Source organism: Artibeus jamaicensis, unplaced genomic scaffold (genome assembly GCF_021234435.1).
Source record: "Artibeus jamaicensis isolate MK-2021 breed Jamaican fruit bat unplaced genomic scaffold, CSHL_Jam_final scaffold_286, whole genome shotgun sequence".
NCBI classification, from domain to species: Eukaryota; Metazoa; Chordata; class Mammalia; order Chiroptera; family Phyllostomidae; genus Artibeus; species Artibeus jamaicensis.
In genome coordinates, this window is record NW_026522034.1 from 8,153,745 (window position 1) to 8,174,135 (window position 20,391).

A 20,391-nucleotide genomic window follows, 5' to 3' on the forward strand; every position below is an offset into this window, starting at 1 on the left:
CAGATGCTGTGGATAACTGCACAGTTTGATTCAGTAAATGGTGATGGAGTGTAGTCTGTGTGCCAGCCTCTGTGGCCAGGTGTTTTTCAGGTCCCATCTTCCTGAACGAGACACTGTATGGACTTCCATCCCATCCCTCTGCTTTCCTTCTCCAGTTAACTTTTTTTAAGTTAAATAAATGCATGGTTGCTTTGAAGTCAGATCCTTTGGCACCTTTCAACACCTAGTAACTTGTGATTATCTGAAGATGAATGGTGTCCCCATCTACTGACGCCATGTATCTGCATCCTAGAATTCCTAAGATTGGGCTACATTTGTCATCTTCTATGACCAACTTCTAAGTAGCTGCTGCGGCATTTGTGACTGTTTTCATGGATGCTTTTAGTTGTATACTAACACCTATTTTCACTGCAATAAATGTGAAAGGTTGTATTCTTTGTGCAGTGTTATTTTCATTAGATTTCCCCCCCTTTTTTCTTGAAAAGATTATGTAACTATTAAATTTTAAAAAGTCTTTTCCTGTCTGTTTAATAAATATTTTTATTTTTTCTATATTTGTCTTCCACTTTCTAAGAAATTTTTTGCCTTGCTATTTTTTACCTAACATCATAAACAATTTTCTGCTTTTTTTTAACATAGTCTTCATAAGTTAACAGCTTTTAAGTATGTTCTGTTGTATATCATAATTTAACAGTTTTCTCAATTTTACATTTTGGCTGTTTCCTTTTTTTCCTATTGTAAATAGAAATATCTTTAAGCATAGAGTTTTTGGGTTTACTGAGTTACTATATCAGGCTACGTTACCCAGTGTGGAGTTACTCGGCTGAAGGGTACCACGTCTTTATGATTTTTGCCACATAACTACTGCTGTTAAAAGACACAGTGCAGGTAAAGGTATACAGCATACCTCATTTTATTGCACCTCGATTTATTCCACTTTGCTTTATTGTGCTTCATAAATGTTATGTTTTTTGTACCTTGAAAGTAAGACCTTCCATCAGCAAACAGACTGTAATTCACTTTATTGTGCTACTTCACTGTAGTGGTCTGGGTTGGAATCAGCAATGTCTCCGATATTGTTCGGCCTCTGAAACATACAAGCATATCTGTTATCTTTTTCTTAATAAGACACAGGGTTGAGACTTGCCTCATGGAAGTGCAGCATTAAGTTCAGGTGGTGGTCATCAAAGTCAGATGCTCTCTGTAACCTCATTTCTATAACCTTGATGAGGTTTTTTAAGAGCCTACATTTTTCTTAATTTTTAAGTTTCAAGAATGATTTGGGGAAAGCATTTAATTACTTTATTCTTTTACAGGGGAACATTGTCCTTACAGATTATGAGTATCTAATTTTAAATATCCTAAGATTTCGAACTGACGAGTCAGATGATGTTAAGTTTGCTGTTCGTGAACACTACCCAGTTGACCATGCAAAAGCTGTTGCACCTTTGCCTACCTTGGAAAGGTACCATGTTTTGTTTATAAACTCATTTCTTACTATTTTAAAAGGTTAAGTAGATCACATGTGAAAGAACTATCATAGAAAATACTTTGTTTACTTAGATAAATAAATTTGAAGTACATAAATGTGCACGTAAGCAATGGGAGTAGCAAATGTATGTCTTTTTCATCTAAATTTGGTGTTATTTTAGATGTGTATGATTTCTTGGTGAAGTGAGAGGACTTACCAGTTCTTCTGCGAGAAGACATGTGGATAGCTTGGGCAGAGTACAAAAAGAGAAAGTCTGGTTTAGCTAAGGAGAGGGAGGGAGCAGGGGAGGATGTGGTACAAATTGTATCTACTCTTCTGGCCAAAGGCTTTGCTGACGAATAGGCTATAGCGGTGGTTCTCGGAGTTTGGCATTCATTGGCATCACCTGGAGGGCTTGATCAAACAGATTTCTAAATCAGCTCTAGTGTAGGGCCCAGGAATTTACAGGTCTAACAAGTTCATAGGTGTTTTTGGTGCTGTTGATCTGGGGCCTACAAAGGCCCTTGGCATTCTGAAGAACTCAGTATTTAAGTATTAAAACCATGACTAGATAAAGCCAGTTCAGGTATTAAGATGTATCTCCAGGCTTCACAAACAACATTTAACTGTTATGTAAAAATGTTGCTCTCATATTACGCATGGCAGTTGATGATGAGCAATATGACTTAGTTGAAAGAGTATTGATTTTCGTTAGGAAACCTGGTTTTAGGTTTCAGTGTGCTGTTTTAAGATTACTAACTTCAGTAAATTAATTTTATGACCCTGCATTTTCTTTAAAGATTTTATTTATTTATTTTTAGAGAGAGGGGAAGGGAAGGAGAAAGAGAGGGACCTGTGTGGTTGCCTCTCACATGCCCCCTACTGGGGACCTGGCCCACAACCCAGGCATGTGCCCTGACTGGGAATCGAACCAGCGACCCTTTGGTTTACAGCCCACACTCAGTTCACTGAGCCACACCAGCCAGGGCATGACTTTCCATTTTTTTTACCTACAAAATGAATTAATTTCTCTTTTATTTTAGAATAGTTAAAGATCAGGCAAATTGATATGTATGAAAGTATTATGAATATAAATACTGCCATGAGATTCATTAAATATTAAATTAAAATTAAATTAAATATTCATTAAAAGAGGTATGTCAATTTTGTTTTACAGACTGACTGAAATAATAACCAGTGCACCTAAGGGTGAACTACTGAGGAGAGTTCTTAACCCACTGCTTCGTGAGTAATACCGCACAGAACAATGAAGTGTTGGCAAGATAGTATAGTTTTCAGGAATATGTTTAAATCTTTTATAGTTCTAGTGGAAAATTAGGACTTATTGATAACTGTAGAAAGGAGTTTAAAATGATCATTTAGGTAAATAGTTTATTTTTATGGAAAATTTGTCATATCATATGAATTTTGACCTTTACCGGTTAGATTTTATTTAAAAATAGTAGTTGTGTTAACTAATAGTATGCTATTTAGCACTTTAGGGATAGCTGTAGTGTTCTGAGTTTTCTCCCCCCCCAACATGAATCTTCGGTTTAATAAACACTTATTTTTTTTCTTCTTATTAGTGAATCTCAGGGCATTCCAGGATGTCAGGTACCCTTAATAACCAGGGTAAATAAAATTCAATAAACTTTTATGCTTGAGAAAATCATTACCTAGCCCGATAATAAGGAATCTGAAAAGAACGTGTGAGCAGGCTGGTACCCTTAATTACCGAGCATTAGAAAGTTATTTCTCTCCCCTGAGATTAGAATGCACTGAAGAGTTACCTTTAGAACTTCCCAACTTAAAAGTTCATAGCATACATAAAATTTGTAAGTTTGTATTCTTCTGTTTTCTCTTCAGTAACATTGTATACAACAGTAACCAGCTTTTGGATGCTAAACCAGCCTTGCATTCCTAGTTTATAATCTTTTTTATACGTGGCCAAATTTCATTAAATTCCTGTAACTTCTGTACTAACATCTACATTTTTATTATAGTCTCAAATTTTAGTTAAGTGCTTGAAGTATCATTTCTAATAACATTTCAGAATAAGTGAACTAGTTGTTTTCACTGGCTATTGTTATCGAGTAGATCATTTATATTGAATATAAATTTGTATTATGTTTTGAATGTTAAATTTCATAGGAAACACTAAAAATAATGCTGTTTTTACAGCTTTTGGACCAGCTCTCATCGAACACTGTCTTATAGAAAATGGGTTCTCTGGTGGTGTCAAAGTGGATGAGAAATTTGAAAGTAAAGGTAGGTCTGCATGGTACAAGTTGAGTTCATTTCCACTAATTTCCTTTTTTAAAACTATGGACTTACTTTTGGAAAAGTAATAAGTGACCAGGTAGCTCTAGACTTAAGAGCGTTTAGACCTGTGAGTGTTCTATCCACGTGGTATTACTGGCTTTGTACTCTGAAGTGGCGCTTTTATCCCTAGTAACGTGCAGCTCCGTCCTTTGACCTGCCTTATTACCTTTCAGCTGAAGAATATTCTCCCTCTCTCCCCGTAAATTTTTGAAGTGGTTACTGGCCTTGAGACAGTCTTTGGTACAAGGCTTGAAGGAGTTGAATTATTCACCTTCTGACTCAGAACCTGGAGTGGGTTTGGAAATAATCAGTATTCGAACATTTTAATTTTGTAAGTCCTATGGTGTGGTTATATGATAAGTTAGGCTTTTGTAATATTTAAGGGAACCTAACTTAACTGCCAGATTAGGATAATAAAAAAATTAGAGGAAATGTAAGGAAAATGGAATATTTGGTCATTCACAAGTCTTTATCTTTAGTCTCCTGTACAGTTAGAAAAATCATTCTTGATGTTTATGTTTTGAGAGTTATATATTATTTTTTAAGGTTCAGGGATAGCTTTTATGCTGTAACTTTTTGTGTGTTTAAAAATACAAATGGAATATTTTTGGTGAATGACTTCTTTTCTGAAATATACTAATTTTGTACAATCCTGATCACAGTGCCAACAGGTGGTATTGTTTTTGCTGTTGCATCAGTTTTTTGTTTTACTTTTTTTTTAATAAAATGATATTCATGTGGAATAAAAGCATGTGAAAATGTTCAGGAAAACTGGAAAATAATAGTAATGATGGGGAATAACCTTTCCATAGATTAAAATATACAATGAAAATATTAGTAATTACAACAGTTTTTGAAAACGAATAGAGAAAATAATGAATTTAGAAATAGGCCAAAGTGTGTGTGTGTGTGTGTGTGTGTGTGTGTGTGTGTATATATATATATATATATATATATATATGGGAATTTAGTATATGAACAGAGTGTCTTTCAGATCATGAGGGGCAAGATGTGATCAATAAAAGCTATTGAAATAACAGGCTGGTTGAAAGCGCCTGTATTTACAATGCTGATAGCAAACGTAAGATGACTGTATTTCATTTTTTTGAACACTTATTTTGTAAACACCCTCCTGTTTTTTGCATAGTTGTTTAATAAGTTAATTGATACTTGATTGCCACTCTGTTTTTCCCTTTTTTATTCTCCTCTTAGATATTGAAAAAGTACTTGTTTGTCTGCAGAAGGCAGAAGACTATATGAAAACAACCTCCAACTTCAGTGGGAAGGTAGCAGCACATATACTTGTTGCATATTCTGCTTTTATTGTTTAGTTTTTTAGAATTTAAATGTTCATTAAACATCAGTATATGTAAATTTTTTGTTTTAGTTTGGAAATTCGACATTTGTAATATGCTTCTTCTAGGGTAGATTTTTGTCTTAAATTGCTATTGGTTTGTAATTTTTGTTTTGCTTTTTCTCTTTTATAGAAGGTATTAGGTCAATTCCAGAAAAGATGAGGAGTTTGTAAATATTTTTTCTCAGGTTAATTTTAGATAGAGAAGCACATTTTAATTTGCCAGCACTTTAAAAAAATCCCGTAATAGTTAAACACCCTCTGAATTAACTCATCTCCTGTGTTTTCTTTCCTATTCAAAATATAACTTTACTTACCAAAAAAATTCAGAGGCAGTTCTCATTAATTATAGGTAAATTCAGTCCAAATGTACCTGCCCAGATTTTAAAGTTAATTAAAATCTACCAACAAAGTGAATTTAAGAGTTTTTCTGCTGGCAGTGTTTTTGGCTTTTAAAAATTGCACGATGTCTAAAAATGGAAAGAAATCAGAATGTACGTGTATAATCCCACCATTTTATCAGTACGGGAGTTTTCATTTTCTTTATTACCTGTTATTTTTCTTGTGCATAGGAATAAACCAATTACTTTCTAATAGTACTTTTATTCTAAAAGCATCATTTTGACAAGTGATATAATCAGTAGGCAAGTGCAGTTGATAATTTATAACTAGAAAATTACATAAATTAATGTCTGTTGTGAAAAATAAGTTTTTGTTAATTATGGATAGAAATGAGTTTTTTGTTGGATTTTTATAGGGATATATCATTCAGAAAAGAGAAATAAAACCAAGCCTGGAAGTAGATAAACCAGCTGAAGAGATACTCACGTAAGCATGTAGGCATGGGTCAGTTTTTTTTTTTAATGTTTATTAATGTTCTTGAATGCGATGAAATAACTATGTTTTGCAGGTACGAAGAATTTCATCCTTTCTTGTTTTCTCAACATTCACAGTATCCATATATAGAATTTGAATCATTTGACAAGGTGGGTTTTATATACTGTTTTTTGACCAGTTAACATGATGTGAGTTATTAAATTGATATCCACTTGCTTTGATTGAAAAATTGGAAATACTTTTTGCTTTACAATCACTGAATCTGGGCATTATGGGACAATGTAGTCATAGATACAAACTGTTGGAAACATTTGTTGCCACTTTATTTCAAGATAAAGGTTAAAAAGTATGACCTGAATTTGATTCTTGATTATTTAGTCATAGAGTACATTTATTGGGGATGTGTTGAGTGGTGTTACAAATTCTCAAATTCTGTGTATGCAAGTTGAAATAGAGATCATGTATTTTTTCAACTAGTTATTTTTTGTTTGATTGTTTTGTTTTCTTTTATTAAGGCCGTGGATGAATTTTATTCTAAGATAGAAGGTCAGAAAATAGATTTAAAGGCTTTACAACAGGTATGATGTTATTTAAAACATTAAACCAACTAGCCTTAATGTGGTTTGCTGGGTGGATGCTCTCATATAGGAATGCGCAGCCTTTCAGAAGTATATGGGAGTGCCCTGGTCTCTTGGCCAACTGATAAAGGTCCAGGGGAGGTCTCAGTGTTGAAGATAACCTTCATTTGTTTCTACAGTATATTGGGTAGTCTCTAAAATGGAGAATACAGTGGGATGGTGAGGGCTGTTACTTAGACCCTAGTACAGTTTGCTTTATTATAGTATCCCAAAGCTTCTTAAATTTTGCTGCTAAGGGAATCCTGTTCCCAGAATATTTTTAAGTAGGCCAAAGGAGAGGGAAAAGTTTTTTCTATATAAATAAGTATTTTCGTTTATCATTTAACTTTTAAGTGAACTTTTAACTAGGCCTTTAATATGCTTTATGTAGAGACTGGACTGGTGGTTGCCAGAGGGGAGGGGGATTGGGGACTGAGTGAGAGAGGTGAAGGGATGAAGTACAAATTAGTCACAGGGATGTAAATTGCAGCGTAGGAAATACAGTCAATAATACTGTAATAACTGCACGGTGCCACGTGGGTATGGAAATATCAGTGGCACCACTTTGTAAAGTAAGTATGTGATGTCTAATCACTCTGCTGTACACCTGAAATCAATACAGAATAATGTTGGAAGTAAACTGATAGAAAAATTTAAAGATCAGTCTAAAAAGATACGTGCTTTTTCTGCATTGTGACTCCACAAGGAGGTTTTAATATGCTGTGTTTTCCTGGCACAGCACGTGTGACCATGTTTTGGAAACATTTGCTGGAGAAAGTTTCAGAAATTGGCCACAGTCACTCTTGATTTCAAGGGGATGTGATTTTTCAAAAATACTAGTAAAGTGTTAAAATGGTTGTACAGGATTTGTAATTATGTGAATCCCTGTATCCTCACCCCTCTTCGTTCTTAACACAATTAACGAATAAAGCACAATTTCAAAGCAGATGGGTCAAATTAATTAGTGTGATTACCACATGATGGCAGCACTTGAGCTAATAAATAGATATTTAGCAGTGACACTTAAACCCTATGTTTTTTATGTACATTAGAATACCTATAAATTATTTTAGTAATCATTTTGCATGCTTTTAATAGTCACCATTCTTATAATTTAAATCTTTTAATACTACGTCTAGCATTCAAACATTCATCAATTGGTAATGCTGTTGCTACTGTTACAAAATTTGCACCAAAATCAGTAATCTTGAAATATAAAGTACATATGGTAAAATGCTATATAAAAGGTCAAATAACTACTATGACCCTTTGTATTATTAATTTGGGAGACATTCTGTAAAATACTAGAAACAATGCTAAGAAAATTAAAGGCAGCAGTGAAATGAAAAGAAGCAATTTTAGTAATTTATGCTATGAATGCGTTCTCCCAAATTTTACGTTTCTGCGTTAGGGGAAAAAAGGTCTTGAGTTCTGCCTACTTGAATAATGCAAAGGCTTTAGGAGCATATCTTACTTACATGTAACCTTTAACCAAAATACCTTTCCATAATATAGGGAATGGGAAGTAGGTAAACTGGAGTTAGTTTTGGAGCATGAAACACTTTGGGGAAGGATAAACCTGGGGAGGTGGACTCTGGGGCACTTTAGCTAGGTAGGAATGACATTGAGGGGGCAAAAATGGGGGCGGGATAATGAGTTTCAGGAGATAAAAGAGAAGGTGCAGTAGATAGGAGAAACCTAATTTTTCAAAAATCTGTTTTGTCAATAAAAGGAAAAGCAAGCATTGAAGAAATTAGATAATTTCCGAAAGGATCACGAAAACAGATTAGAAGCTCTTCAGCAGGCTCAGGTATTATGTTTCAATTTTTCAAATGCTTTTTTAAAAATGGCAACTTATAACTCGAATGATAGTAAATGTTTTGGTTTATTTCTTAAGGAAATAGATAAACTTAAAGGAGAGCTCATAGAAATGAATCTACAAATAGTTGACAGAGCCATTCAGGTTGTTCGAAGTGCTTTAGCCAACCAGATAGATTGGACAGAAATCGGGTTAATTGTGAAAGAAGCCCAAGCTCAAGGAGACCCTGTTGCAAATGCAATCAAAGAATTGAAATTACAAACAAATCATGTTACAATGCTGCTAAGGTAAGTTTAATTTTTAGTTAAGCAGTTAGTGCTTGTCTTTATTTTGCTATTTAGTTGTACACTGTATTAAAATTTTTGTTTTATTTGGAAATTTATCTTCGACAATACAGAAAAAAATTAATTCAGAGTAAAGTAATACAAACTACTTAAATACTGTAAACCAGTTATGATTTCATTTAGTAAAATATTGGAAATGAAAATGTGATGTCATTGACATTAGTGAAATACTATTGAATATTTTTAATAGAAATCCATACTTATTATCAGAGGAGGAAGATGACGATGTTGATGGTGACATCAGTGTTGAGAAAAATGAAGCTGAACCACCAAAAGGAAAAAAGAAAAAGCAAAAGAATAAACAGCTGCAGAAGCCGCAGAAAAATAGGCCATTACTTGTTGACGTTGATCTCAGCTTATCAGCATATGCCAATGCCAAAAAGTGAGTCTTAAACTTAAGTGTAAATTTTAGGTAAAATATCTGAAATAACTCAGGGATTAAATGATAAGAAAAATTTTATTTTGCCTATCTATACTTAGGGATGAAAATACTTTTTTTTGGTGTGTCTTAAAATTATATTAATTGTAAGAAAGTATACTACTTTGAGAAATATCTTAGAATTACTCCCGGAAACTTCAAATAGCAAATACTTTTAAAATCTTGTGTGTATTCTTCAACTTGGTTTTCATGTGGAACATAAAAAACAAAGTTGCATAATGCACAAAACTTGTTCTGTAGGATTTGAGTGTCTGTAAAATTAGAACAACAAGTAGGAAACTAAAGAATAGAGATTTTACTTAAAATTTAAGAGAATTGTGTTTTTTTAGGTATTACGATCACAAGAGATACGCTGCCAAGAAAACACAAAAGACTGTTGAAGCTGCTGAGAAGGTACTTAGTGTTTCTTAGAGTGAATGTTCATTGTTTCTCTCTAATTTAATGGTCTCAGTTATTTCTTCTGTTTAAATGAGGTTTTCTAATTCAGAAATAGCCTTTTGAACTTAATTTTGATTTGAACGTATTACCAGTATTCTTTTTCTTCCCAATCCTGCCCCTCTCCAGTCTTTGCCATCTCAGTAAATAGCACCTTTATTCTTCCCTTTGCTTAGATGAAAAATGTTGGCATCATCCTGGACTCTTCTCTCAGAAACCGTATATTGCACTGGGGTGTAAATACTTTTTGTGGTGTGTATTATAATAAAGTGTACAGAAATTACTATTTCTCAAAATAGTAATTCTCCTGGAAACTTCAAATAGCAAATCCTTTTTAAAATCTTAGGCATATTCTACAATTTGGTTTTCATGTAGAACATAAAAAAGTTGCATAATGCACAAAACTTGTTCTGTATGACTTGAGAGTCTGTAAAATTAGAAAATAAAAGTAGCAAATCCTTCTGGCTCTTTCTTTAGAGTATAATCAGAATCTGGTCACTTCTCATTGATCCAGGTCTCCATCAAGTGTACTCATGGACTGTAACAATAGCCTCTTACTCGGGGGATGGTTAATCTCCTACCCGTTCCCTGCTGCAGTCTGTTCTTCATGCATCTGCCATAGTGATACTTTTAAATTTAAAAAAAAAAAGTCATTTCTCTCTGTTCAGAATCTTTCAGTAGCTTTCCATGTTACTCAAGACAATCCAAAGCCTTTCTCCTGGTCTCTTAGGGTCCTAAATGACCTGCCTCCCTCTGATCGCATCATCTGCATTCCTCCTGTTACCCACTCTTGCCATCTACACTGGGATTTTGGCTCTTCCTGCAGCAGTGGTCCATGCTGCCTTCCCGGGGCTTGCACTTGCTCTTCTTTCCACCAAGAATGCTATTCCCTAAAAATTTTCACAGTTTGATCCTTCGCTTCATTCATGTGTCTACTTACATGAGACATTTCTTGACATTTTACCTGTGATCACTACTTGCTGGTTAAGCTGGCCTTTTTGCTTATAGTGCTCTTTTTTTACTCTTTTCCTTGATAATTACATCAATCCTTCAGACTTCAGTCTATATACCATTTCTTCAGAAATACCTTCTTTGGTCATAATCAATTATAAATTAGGTTCGCTTGTTATAATTTCTTGTTATGGCATCCCTAGAAGTACTTACCATATGTTTAGTTGAATAATTATGTGTTTCTCTCTTAATTATATTTCTCTTTTCCTAGACTACTTTAGGGTGGGAACTTGCTACTCTGGCTTGTTCGCTGTTCATCCATATGCTTGTAGCCCAAACCTGTTATAATAGGTACTTAGCTTCTTGTAAACGAATGATACTTTTTTAAATTCCTAGGTTGACACGATATATGCATACAGTAAGTCTTTGACTTAAGTTATTTTAATATTAAAAGCAAAAATTGCCCTGGCTAAGTAGCTTGCTTCATTAGAACGTTGTCCCAATACTCCAAGGTTGTAAGTTCGAACCCCCAGTCAGGGCACATACAAGAATCATCCGATAAATGCATCAATAAGTAGAAAAACAAGTCAGTGTTTCTCTCTCTCTCAAATTAATAAATAAAAAAATTTTAAAGGCAAAAATCTATTTACTTTCATGTTGGGGGGTGTATGTGTAGATAATGTCATTTTTTTATATTTAAACTATTTCTTGCCCTATTGTTTGCTTGGTGATATTTAAATAAATTCTCAACAAATTATTTTAAACCCCCTTTTTAATAAATAGGCATTCAAATCAGCAGAAAAGAAAACAAAGCAAACCTTAAAAGAAGTCCAAACGGTTACCTCAATTCAAAAAGCAAGAAAAGTGTATTGGTAAGTGTTTTACCTTTTTAAAATACAGGTTTTGTTTTACGAACATTATACTTGCACATTGCTTAGGAAAATGAAGCCATTCTACAAAGCTTGTTAAAAAAAAAAAACCAATAGCCTTGCAATTTTTTACCCTTACTCATGTTGCCTGCTCTCCCAAAGAAATTACTTTTATACTTTTAGCTCTTTTACTTGATTCTTTTGGTATATGCCTTCATTTTTCTAAGTAATATCCTCATATTGCTGCTCCTTAATTTCTCTGTTTTACACTCTATTAATGACTTCCCAGCGGGGAAGATGCAGATTTTACTCTTCCACCTTATGCTCCATTACATAGGCCAAACACCACCCAGTGTTCTGTTATAGTTATAGCACAATTTAGCACTAACATTATTGTGAATATTTAACTTGTAGTCACAGCTTGCTTTCAGTTTTTGTTCTTCTTAATTCACCTCCACTCTTCTAAGTGTGTTCACATTGGAATTCCATGAGAAATCTTGCGGAAGTCTCTTCTGGAGCCTTTTGACCATTGTTCTAGATTGGTTACTCTAAGCATCCTGAAATTTCTTTTTGTTGTTATCCTGAAAGTTCCCTTTATCCCTCTCTTTGTTGGCATCTCTGTCCTGGATCTCAGATTTCCTTTTTCTTTGTTGATAGAGTTATGAGCTATAGAAGCATGACCAGAAGGTAAATGTTTTTAGGTATCCAGTGATAAAAATGATTTTACTCTTATATCTAATTCATAGTTTGGGTATAAAATTCTAGTTTGAAAAATGTTTTCCTTAGACTTTAAAGGTATTATACGTCGTGTTAACTTCCAGGTTTGACATTGAGACGTCTGATGTGATCTTGGTAGTTGGTATTTTATAGGAAACATGTCTAGTCTTTCTGTACACTTATGGACTTTTTCTTTCTCTCAGTTTTCTAGAATTTCTCAGTGATGTAGGTCTATGTGGGCATTTTTTAATCTATTATGCTGGATAACTTGTGGACCTTATTAATCAGGAAATGTTCAGTTCTGAGAAATTTTCTTGACATATTTCTTAGAAAACAATGTGCCCTCTGTGTTTTTGTTCTGTTTTTTTTCTCTTTCTTGCTTTTCTTTCTTCCTTATTTTTTTCTTTATTTAATACAGGAGGCCCTGAAAAATTGTTTTTCATTTTTCTGTTTTTCAACACTTTATAGTTTTGTTTTATATTATGAAGGATTTCTTCCACTTGATCTTTCAAACCTTCCACTGAATTATTTAATTTCTTCTGTCATGTTTTTAATATTAAGCTGTTTTTGGTTCTTTGAATGGTACTTTCATTTTTTAAGAGCTTCCTCTCTAGTTTCTTTCTACTGAGAATGGTTGTATTTAATTTTTTATTAATTATATCTTATTGATTATGCTATTAAAATTGTACCGATTTTTTTCTCCTTTACCCTCCTCCACCCAGCACCCTCTCCCCCCAGGCAGTCCCCTCATCATTGTTCATGTCCATGGATGTAAGTTCTTTGGCTGCTTCATTTCCTACAGTGTACTTCACATCCCCGTGGCTATTCTATAATTTACCTATTTGTACTTCTTAATCCCCTCACCTCTTTACCTATTCTCTCCCTACTCTCTTCCATCTTACAGCCTTCTGGTAACTAATTTCTTTTCTCATACTGCTTTTAAGACTCTCTTTATCTTTAACCTTTGGCCTTTTAATAATGATGTGTCTTGGAGTGGGCCTCTTTGCATCCATCATAGTTGGGACTTTCTGTAATTTTTGGACTTGCACATCTATTTCCTTTACCAAATTAGGGAAATTTTCTTTCATTGTTTTTTTCAGATACATTTCTATTTCTTGCTCTTTTTGTTCTCATTCTGGCACCTCTGTGAGGTGAGTTCTGGACCTCTTAAAGTTGTCCCAGAGACAGTTTATACTATCCTCATTTTTAAAAAATTCTTCTTCTTGTTCTCCATGGTTGTTTATTGCTTCCTTATGTTCCAAATAATTGATTTGATTCTTGGCTTCATCCACTCTATTGTGTTTTTTTTGTAAATTGTCCTTTATTTTAATTAGTGTATTCATTTCTGACTGGATCATTTTTATGCTGTTAAAATCTTCACTAAGTTCCTTGAACATCCTTATAAGAAGTGTTTTGAACTCTGCATCTGATAGATTGCTTATCTCCATTTCATTTAGCTCTTCTTCTGGAGTTTTGATATGTTCTTTCCATTGGGCCATGTTTCTCTGTCTCCTTGTTTTGGCAGCTTCCCTGTGTTTATTTCGAAGTGTTAGGTAGAGCTGGTTTGACTCCATGTTGTGGTAGTGTTCCTAATATAGTAGGTGTCCTGTAAGGTCTAATGGCATAGCCCCCCTTATCACCCAAGCTGGGCACTGGAGGTGTGCCCTTTGTGTGGGCTGAGTATACCCTCCTCTTGTAGTTGAGTCTTGGTTGCTGTCGGCAATTCAATGGGAGGGATTTACCCAGGCCAGTCCCACAGCTGTAAGGACTGGCTGTGACCACTGACCACCAACCTCTATCCTCCATGGAAGATCAGCTGTGCAGGGGCAGGGTGGTGGCACTCTGATATGCTCTCTTTCTGTCAACTGGTTGTGTTGGCCCTGGGATTTCCCGGGTGGTACAGGCCAAGGTCAACCCCACCTGTGTTTTACCCGGGGCACCCTGCCTGAGCTATAAAACAGTCTGAGATGGCTGCTACCGGTGCTGGACCTGGGGTTCATGGAAGGCAGCTGTTCCTTGTTTGATAGGCTTTAGGAAGTTGTGAAGCATGAGCCAAGACCAGCCATTCGTATGGAAAAGCAACTTGGAGCCCTGGCTGGTGTAGCTCAGTGGATTGAGTGCGGGCCTGGGAACCAAGCAACCACGGTTTGATTCCCAATCAGGGCACATGCCTAGGTTGCAGGCCAGTTCCCCGCAGGGGACACACAAGAGGCAACCATACATTGATATTTCTCTCCCTATCTCCTTCCCTTCCCTTCTAAAGATAAATAAATAAAATTAAAAAAAAAAAAAGCAACTTGGGTGGGCCCATACGTTGGGTGGCACAGAGTCTCTGGGGATCTCTAATTCCAAGGCCGGGCAAACAGTGTTAGCCTGGTTGATGGAGCCTTAGATATGGCACCAGGCTACTGGCTCTGTGGTAGGAGGGTTTAGCAAAGGGACAATGGCTTCTGCTCACCCTGATGCCAGACGTTTCAGTCTCTCCCTGTACACAACTGGTGCCTTTCAAGCTGCTATCCCAGTGCTGGAGCTCGGAGGGAGTGAGTCTGTTTGTGGGTTGTTTAAGAGGAACTCCTTGGGACTCTAAAAGTTTCATCCACCTACTCAATCCTGGCTGGTTTTTCTAGCCAGAAGTTGTGGGGACTTATATTCCTGGCACTGGAATTCTGGGCTGGGGGGTCTGGTGTGGGTCTAGGACTCCTTGCTCCTGAGATATCCTGCCCAAATTTTTATCCAGCACACATAGGTGTAGGACTAGCCTGTTCCGCATCTGTGCCCCTCCTCCCTGTCTGAATGGATGTGATCACTGTAATTCCATAGTTGTCAGACTTGCATTCAGCTCGGTTTCTGGTAATATGAGGGATGGATGGTTGGTCTATATTTTAATTGTAATTTTGATGTGTTTGTGTGAAGAGGCAAGTCAAGTCTGCCTGCACCATCATCTTGACCAGAGGTGAATCTTAAATTTTATTTAGTATCCTTTTCCTGCAGGTCTGTCTTTTCCGAGTTTTTTTTCTTTCTATTGTTAGTTTTGTCTCCAGCCTTCATGTTAGTGTCTAGTGATCTTTGGTTGTCTGTTCACATATTACAATTAAGTATTAAAAGGTTGATTGGGAGTGCTCTGGGTGGTTGGGCACACAAAATCATCTGTGTGGGCCATTTTGTGTGGAGCTCTGGACGTCAGTACCTTTTTTCCTCTTAAGCTGGCCTTACTTTCTAGAAAAGATTCTTTTTGTTTGTAAAATGAAGACCTGGTTGTCACCTTAGGAGTTCAGTGGAAATGGTGGGAGTCTCAGTATCCAGTCTTTCATACATTGACTTAATTGCCCCACTTTACATGTGTTACCCCTGCTTATAAACTGTGCTACATTTTCCCTAGTCGGAGTATGCTTTCTTTACCCTTTCTCGAGAATTAACTTCCGGCCTCCCTCAAGGTGTGGAAAGGACAGTTGCGCCATGTTCAGCATTGAAAGAAGATCCAGGAGAGTGTCTGCTTCTTGATCAGACTTGCAAACAGTCCTCCTCTTTTTAACCCCATCTTAAACCCTTTCTCTAGCAGTACTTTATGCTGCCAGTGTTTTAGTCTTTTATGGGTTACATAGTGTAAATTGGGGTGCTTTTAGGCTTTTCCATTGTCAGGTCAGGATTCAGTTTCTTGAGTTTGATCAAAATTTTGCTGCGATTTTCTCCTTCCCCTCTGACATCTGTGTTGATAAAGAGGATTGACCTGTAATTTTCATTTCTCACAGTGTTCATGTTCATAGTGGAATCAAGGTTATACTGCTCCATAAGGGAAATTGGGACGTGTTCCTTTATCAGTTTCTCTTACTTGTTTGATGGAATTCAGCTGTGAGGCTGAGGAGTCCTAAAGTTTTAATGGGAAAGTTGTTTTTTAAAATTTTAGATTCAAAGTCTTAGCAGGTATAAGGCCAACTCAGATATTCTAGTTTTGATTAGCAATGTTTTTCTAAGACTTCACCTGTTTTGTCTAAAGTTTGGATGTACTGGCAAAATGTTTATAATATTCTACTTTTCAACATACTCTAGGATAATTAATGACATCCCATACACAGTAGTTATTTGTGCCTGCTCTTTTTCTTAATTAGTCTGACCAGAGGATTTTTAGTCGTATTAATATTTGTAAAGCCAATTTTTGACTGTTAATCTCCACTGTTATATATGTGCATGCTTTCTCTTTCCACTTCTTCGTCTTCCCACTTCTTTGGGGGATTCATTTGTAGTTCCCTTTCTGACTTCTTGAGATGGAAGCGTAGTACATTGATTTCTTTTTTCCCTCTGGCCTCTTTTCTTTTCTAATATATATTTAAGCTGATAACTTTTCCTCTAAGCCTGGCTTTGACCGCATCTAAAACATTTTGTTGTGTATTACTTTCATTATCTTCCACATCAAAATGTTCAATTTTCCATTGAAATTTCTTTATTTCTGCATGATTTAAAAGTATTAATTTCCAAACATATGGATCTTTTCTGGTAATTTTTTTTTTTTACTGACTCCTAGCTTAATTTGCATAGTGGTGGTCATAGAATATATTCTGAATGGTCTCAGTCTGTTGACATTTGTTTTTAAATTTGCTTTATGACCAAAAAAGCATACTTTTATGGTTAGCTTCATTTATAAATGTTTCATATATAGATGAAAAAAGTGTCCTATCGTTTTGGAATACATTTCTGTAAATATCAACTAGGTCATATTTATTAACCATGATGTTCAAATCTTTGACATCTTTACTAATTGTTTTTTTTTTAATGTTTATTTTCTCAGCTACCGAGAAAGGTGTATTAAATATCACACAATTGTGGATTTGTCTGTTTCTCCTTTTACTTCTGCCAGTTTTTGCTTTATTAGTGATACTAATGTAGAAGTTATAACTTCCTAGTAAGTCATGAAAAAGATTATCTTGATTGTCATATAGAACATACGGGTATTTATATTCATTGCTATTGCATGCCATTTTCTAAATGTCGCACAAATACACACTTATTCCTTACTATTCTGATGGTACATATTAGTCATGAAAAACCCAGATGACTTTGTCTCTTAAGAGAGGTTGAAATTTTACACTTTTAAAGGTAGTATTTGGCCTTTTGTGTAAAAATAAATGTAAAGAATATCATATATGTAAATATTCAGTTGATTAATTGAGGACAGAATGAGAGGAACTTTTTCTCTTCCCAGCGGTCCCACAGCCTATCCAGTTCCCCAGTGAAAGAAAGCTAAAGCTAGGGACCATGCAACACTTTATTCTTTGGCTTTGTATAATTCATTGTTATAAGTCATCCTTGTTTTAAGAACACTGTCTATATGAGAGGGAGATAAGGAGAGAACATATAATTTTTTAAACATAGAATGTAGGTGCTTTCTTCTCAGATTGTTAAGAATATTGTAGAACAATTTGTATTAGAAGATTTCAAGAAAATTAAACTTCACGGCTTAAGGAAAATCAAACCAGTTGTCTTAACCTACACAGGATAGCTTCCTGTCTTGTTTTCTTTATAAAAAGGATGTGAATTTAGGCAACTACGAAGGAAAAGAAATGTTAACTTTTGTTCTTTCAATTTGGTAGGTTTGAGAAATTTCTGTGGTTCATTAGCTCAGAGAACTATCTAATTATAGGAGGACGAGATCAGCAACAGAATGAAGTAATCGTGAAACGATACTTGTCAGCAGGTAGGTGAGATTAAAATTCTAAAGAATTTTCAGTTAAGTATTTGGATCAGTTGTCTCAATACTAGGTGTAGAAAATACTAGGTATTTTCTTTGACACATTCAATTGGTAGAAAGAGTTGGATGGTTTGTTTATGGTTTAATCTTAATTCTCGTTTTAGGTAATGTTCCTAAAGTAGCAGTGTTGAGCTTATCTCCAATACTAGACGTTTGATTTTCTGTTACATTAACAAATATTAATGATTTCCAATCCTCCAAAATCATTGAAGATCAAATTTTTAAAAGCTTAATTTCTCAGTGCTGAAATTTGTAACCTTTTTTAACATTTATAATTAAGACTTAAGCCCTGGGGTATAAGGCCCTCTCATTCATTGTCTTTTAAGTTTTTATTTATTTATTTATTTTTCAGTACATTTTATTAATTATGCTATTACAGTTTTCCCAATTTTTTCTTCTTTATCCCCCCTCCCCCCTCTACCCCCCACCCCCAATTGTCCAGCATTCCCCAGCCCTTAGTTCACATCCATGGGTTGTACATGTAGGTTCTTTGAGTTCTCTGTTTCCTATGCCATTTTTACCTCTATAATGCCTACCAATTATGCTGTTTCTTCCCTGTACCTTTTCCCCCTTATTCCTCTCTTCCCCGTCCCCACTGAAATCCCTCCATGTAATGTCCATTTCTCTAATTCTGTTTATGTTCTAGTTGTTTGCTTAGTTTTTGTTTTTGTTGCTTTTCTTTCTTTTAATTTTTTAGGTTCATTTGTTGATAGTTGTCATTTTACTATTCATATATTTTATTTTCTTTTTCTTAGGTAAGTCCCTTTAACATTTCATATAATAAGGGCTTGATGATGATGAACTCCTTGAATTTGATCTTATCTGAGACGCACTTTATCTGCCCTTCCATTCTAAATGAAAGCTTTGCTGGGTAGAGCGATCTTGGATGTAGGTCCTTGCCTTTTCATGACTTCAAATACTTCTTTCTAGCCCCTTGTTGCCTTCAAGGTTTCTTTTGAGAAATCAGCAGACTGTTTTATGGGCACTCCTTTGTAGGTAACTGTCTTCTTTTTTCTTGATGCTTTTAACATTCTCTCCTTATCTTTAATCTGGGTAATATAATTATGATGTGCCTTGGTGTTTTTCTCTTTGGGTCCAATTTCTTTGGGACTCTGGGCTTTCTAGACTTCCTGGAAGTCTATTTGCTTTGCAAGATTGGGGAAGTTTTCCTTCACTATTTGTTCAAATAAGTTTTCAATTTTTTGCTATTGTTCTTCTCCCTCTGGTAGCCCTATCATTTGGATAGTGAGTGGAACGTTTCAAGTTGTCAAAGAGGTTCAAAAGTCTGTCTTCATTTTCTTTTTTTGTTTTCTTTTTTTCTTCATTCTGTTTGTTTGGATGTTTATTTCTTCCTTTTGTTCCAAGTTGTTGATTAGAGTCCTGGTTTCCTTCCTGTCACTGTTGGTTCCCTGAATATTTTGTTTTATTTCATTTGGGGTATCTTTCATTTATTTTTTCATTTTTTGACCAAGATCAATTAGTTTTATGAGCATTTTGATTACCAAGGCTTTAAATTCTCCATTAGACAGGTTGGGTATCTCCTCCTCACTTAGCTCTCTTCCTGAGGCTTTGCTCTGTTCTTTCATTTGGGCCATATTTCTTTGCCTTGGTGCAGCTGATATGTTGTAAGGAGGCAGGTCAACCCTTCTTGCTTCACTGGGGCACTACCTGTGGGGAGGGGCCTCAGAGGGAACATTGCAGCTGGCCTGCTTGTCTGTAGGGCACTTTCCAAGATGCTCATGTGAGACTAGGAGTTTCTCCCATCGCCGCAACCACCACCATAGTCCACAGTCAGCTCTGAGTCTCAGTTTCTCCTTAAGTGAGCCCCCCGCCCCCCATGGTCACTGCCTTGCCACAGTTTCTCTCAGCAGTGTCCTTACTGGTCTGGTTGTTCTCTTTGACTGTTTCTTTAATTCCGTTCTTGTTGGAGTTCCATGCAGTTTGATTTTCTGTCACTTCTGATTGTTTATTGATTTTTAGATAAGTTCTTACTGTCCTTTTGGTTGTGTGAGGAAGTGAAGGGTTTCTGCCTATGCTTCTATCTTGGCCAGGAGTTCTCCAATTATGCTTCTTATTCTGTGTACCTTTCCCCCCATGCTCCCCCCCCCCCCGCTGATAACTCTCCATGTGATCTCCATTTCTGTAATTCTTTTCCTGTTCTAGTTGTTTGCTTAGTTTGTTTTTTGTTTTTGTTCAGTTGTTGATAGTTGTGAGTTTGTTGTCATTTTACTGCTTGTAGTTTTGATCTTCTTTTTCTTAGATAAGTCCCTTTAACATTTCATATAAGAGTTTGGTGATGATGAACTACTTTAACTTGACCTTATCTGAGAAGCACTTTTTCTGCCCTTCCATTCTAAATGAAAGCTTTGCTGGATAGAGCAATCTTGCATGATGGTCCTTTCCTTTCCTGACTTGGAATACTTCTTTCCAGCCCCTTCTTACCTGCAAGGTCTCTTTTGAGAAATCAGCTGAT

The 20,391-nt window shown here is 35.6% G+C and overlaps 1 protein-coding gene across 1 annotated transcript in view; it reads left to right on the forward strand.

The window, feature by feature from the left end:
- The window catches only part of NEMF (nuclear export mediator factor), a 58,722-nt gene that overhangs the window by 12,626 nt on the left and 25,705 nt on the right, over nucleotides 1–20,391 (forward strand). Inside the window, exons 5-17 of the mRNA XM_037137267.2 lie at nucleotides 1,317–1,465; nucleotides 2,649–2,716; nucleotides 3,653–3,739; nucleotides 5,006–5,079; nucleotides 5,905–5,975; nucleotides 6,058–6,133; nucleotides 6,500–6,562; nucleotides 8,334–8,411; nucleotides 8,499–8,707; nucleotides 8,955–9,146; nucleotides 9,533–9,596; nucleotides 11,373–11,461; nucleotides 17,761–17,864. Of these exons, the coding sequence (XP_036993162.2) occupies nucleotides 1,317–1,465; nucleotides 2,649–2,716; nucleotides 3,653–3,739; nucleotides 5,006–5,079; nucleotides 5,905–5,975; nucleotides 6,058–6,133; nucleotides 6,500–6,562; nucleotides 8,334–8,411; nucleotides 8,499–8,707; nucleotides 8,955–9,146; nucleotides 9,533–9,596; nucleotides 11,373–11,461; nucleotides 17,761–17,864 (1,324 nt within the window). The remainder of the gene's footprint in view (nucleotides 1–1,316; nucleotides 1,466–2,648; nucleotides 2,717–3,652; nucleotides 3,740–5,005; nucleotides 5,080–5,904; nucleotides 5,976–6,057; nucleotides 6,134–6,499; nucleotides 6,563–8,333; nucleotides 8,412–8,498; nucleotides 8,708–8,954; nucleotides 9,147–9,532; nucleotides 9,597–11,372; nucleotides 11,462–17,760; nucleotides 17,865–20,391) is intronic.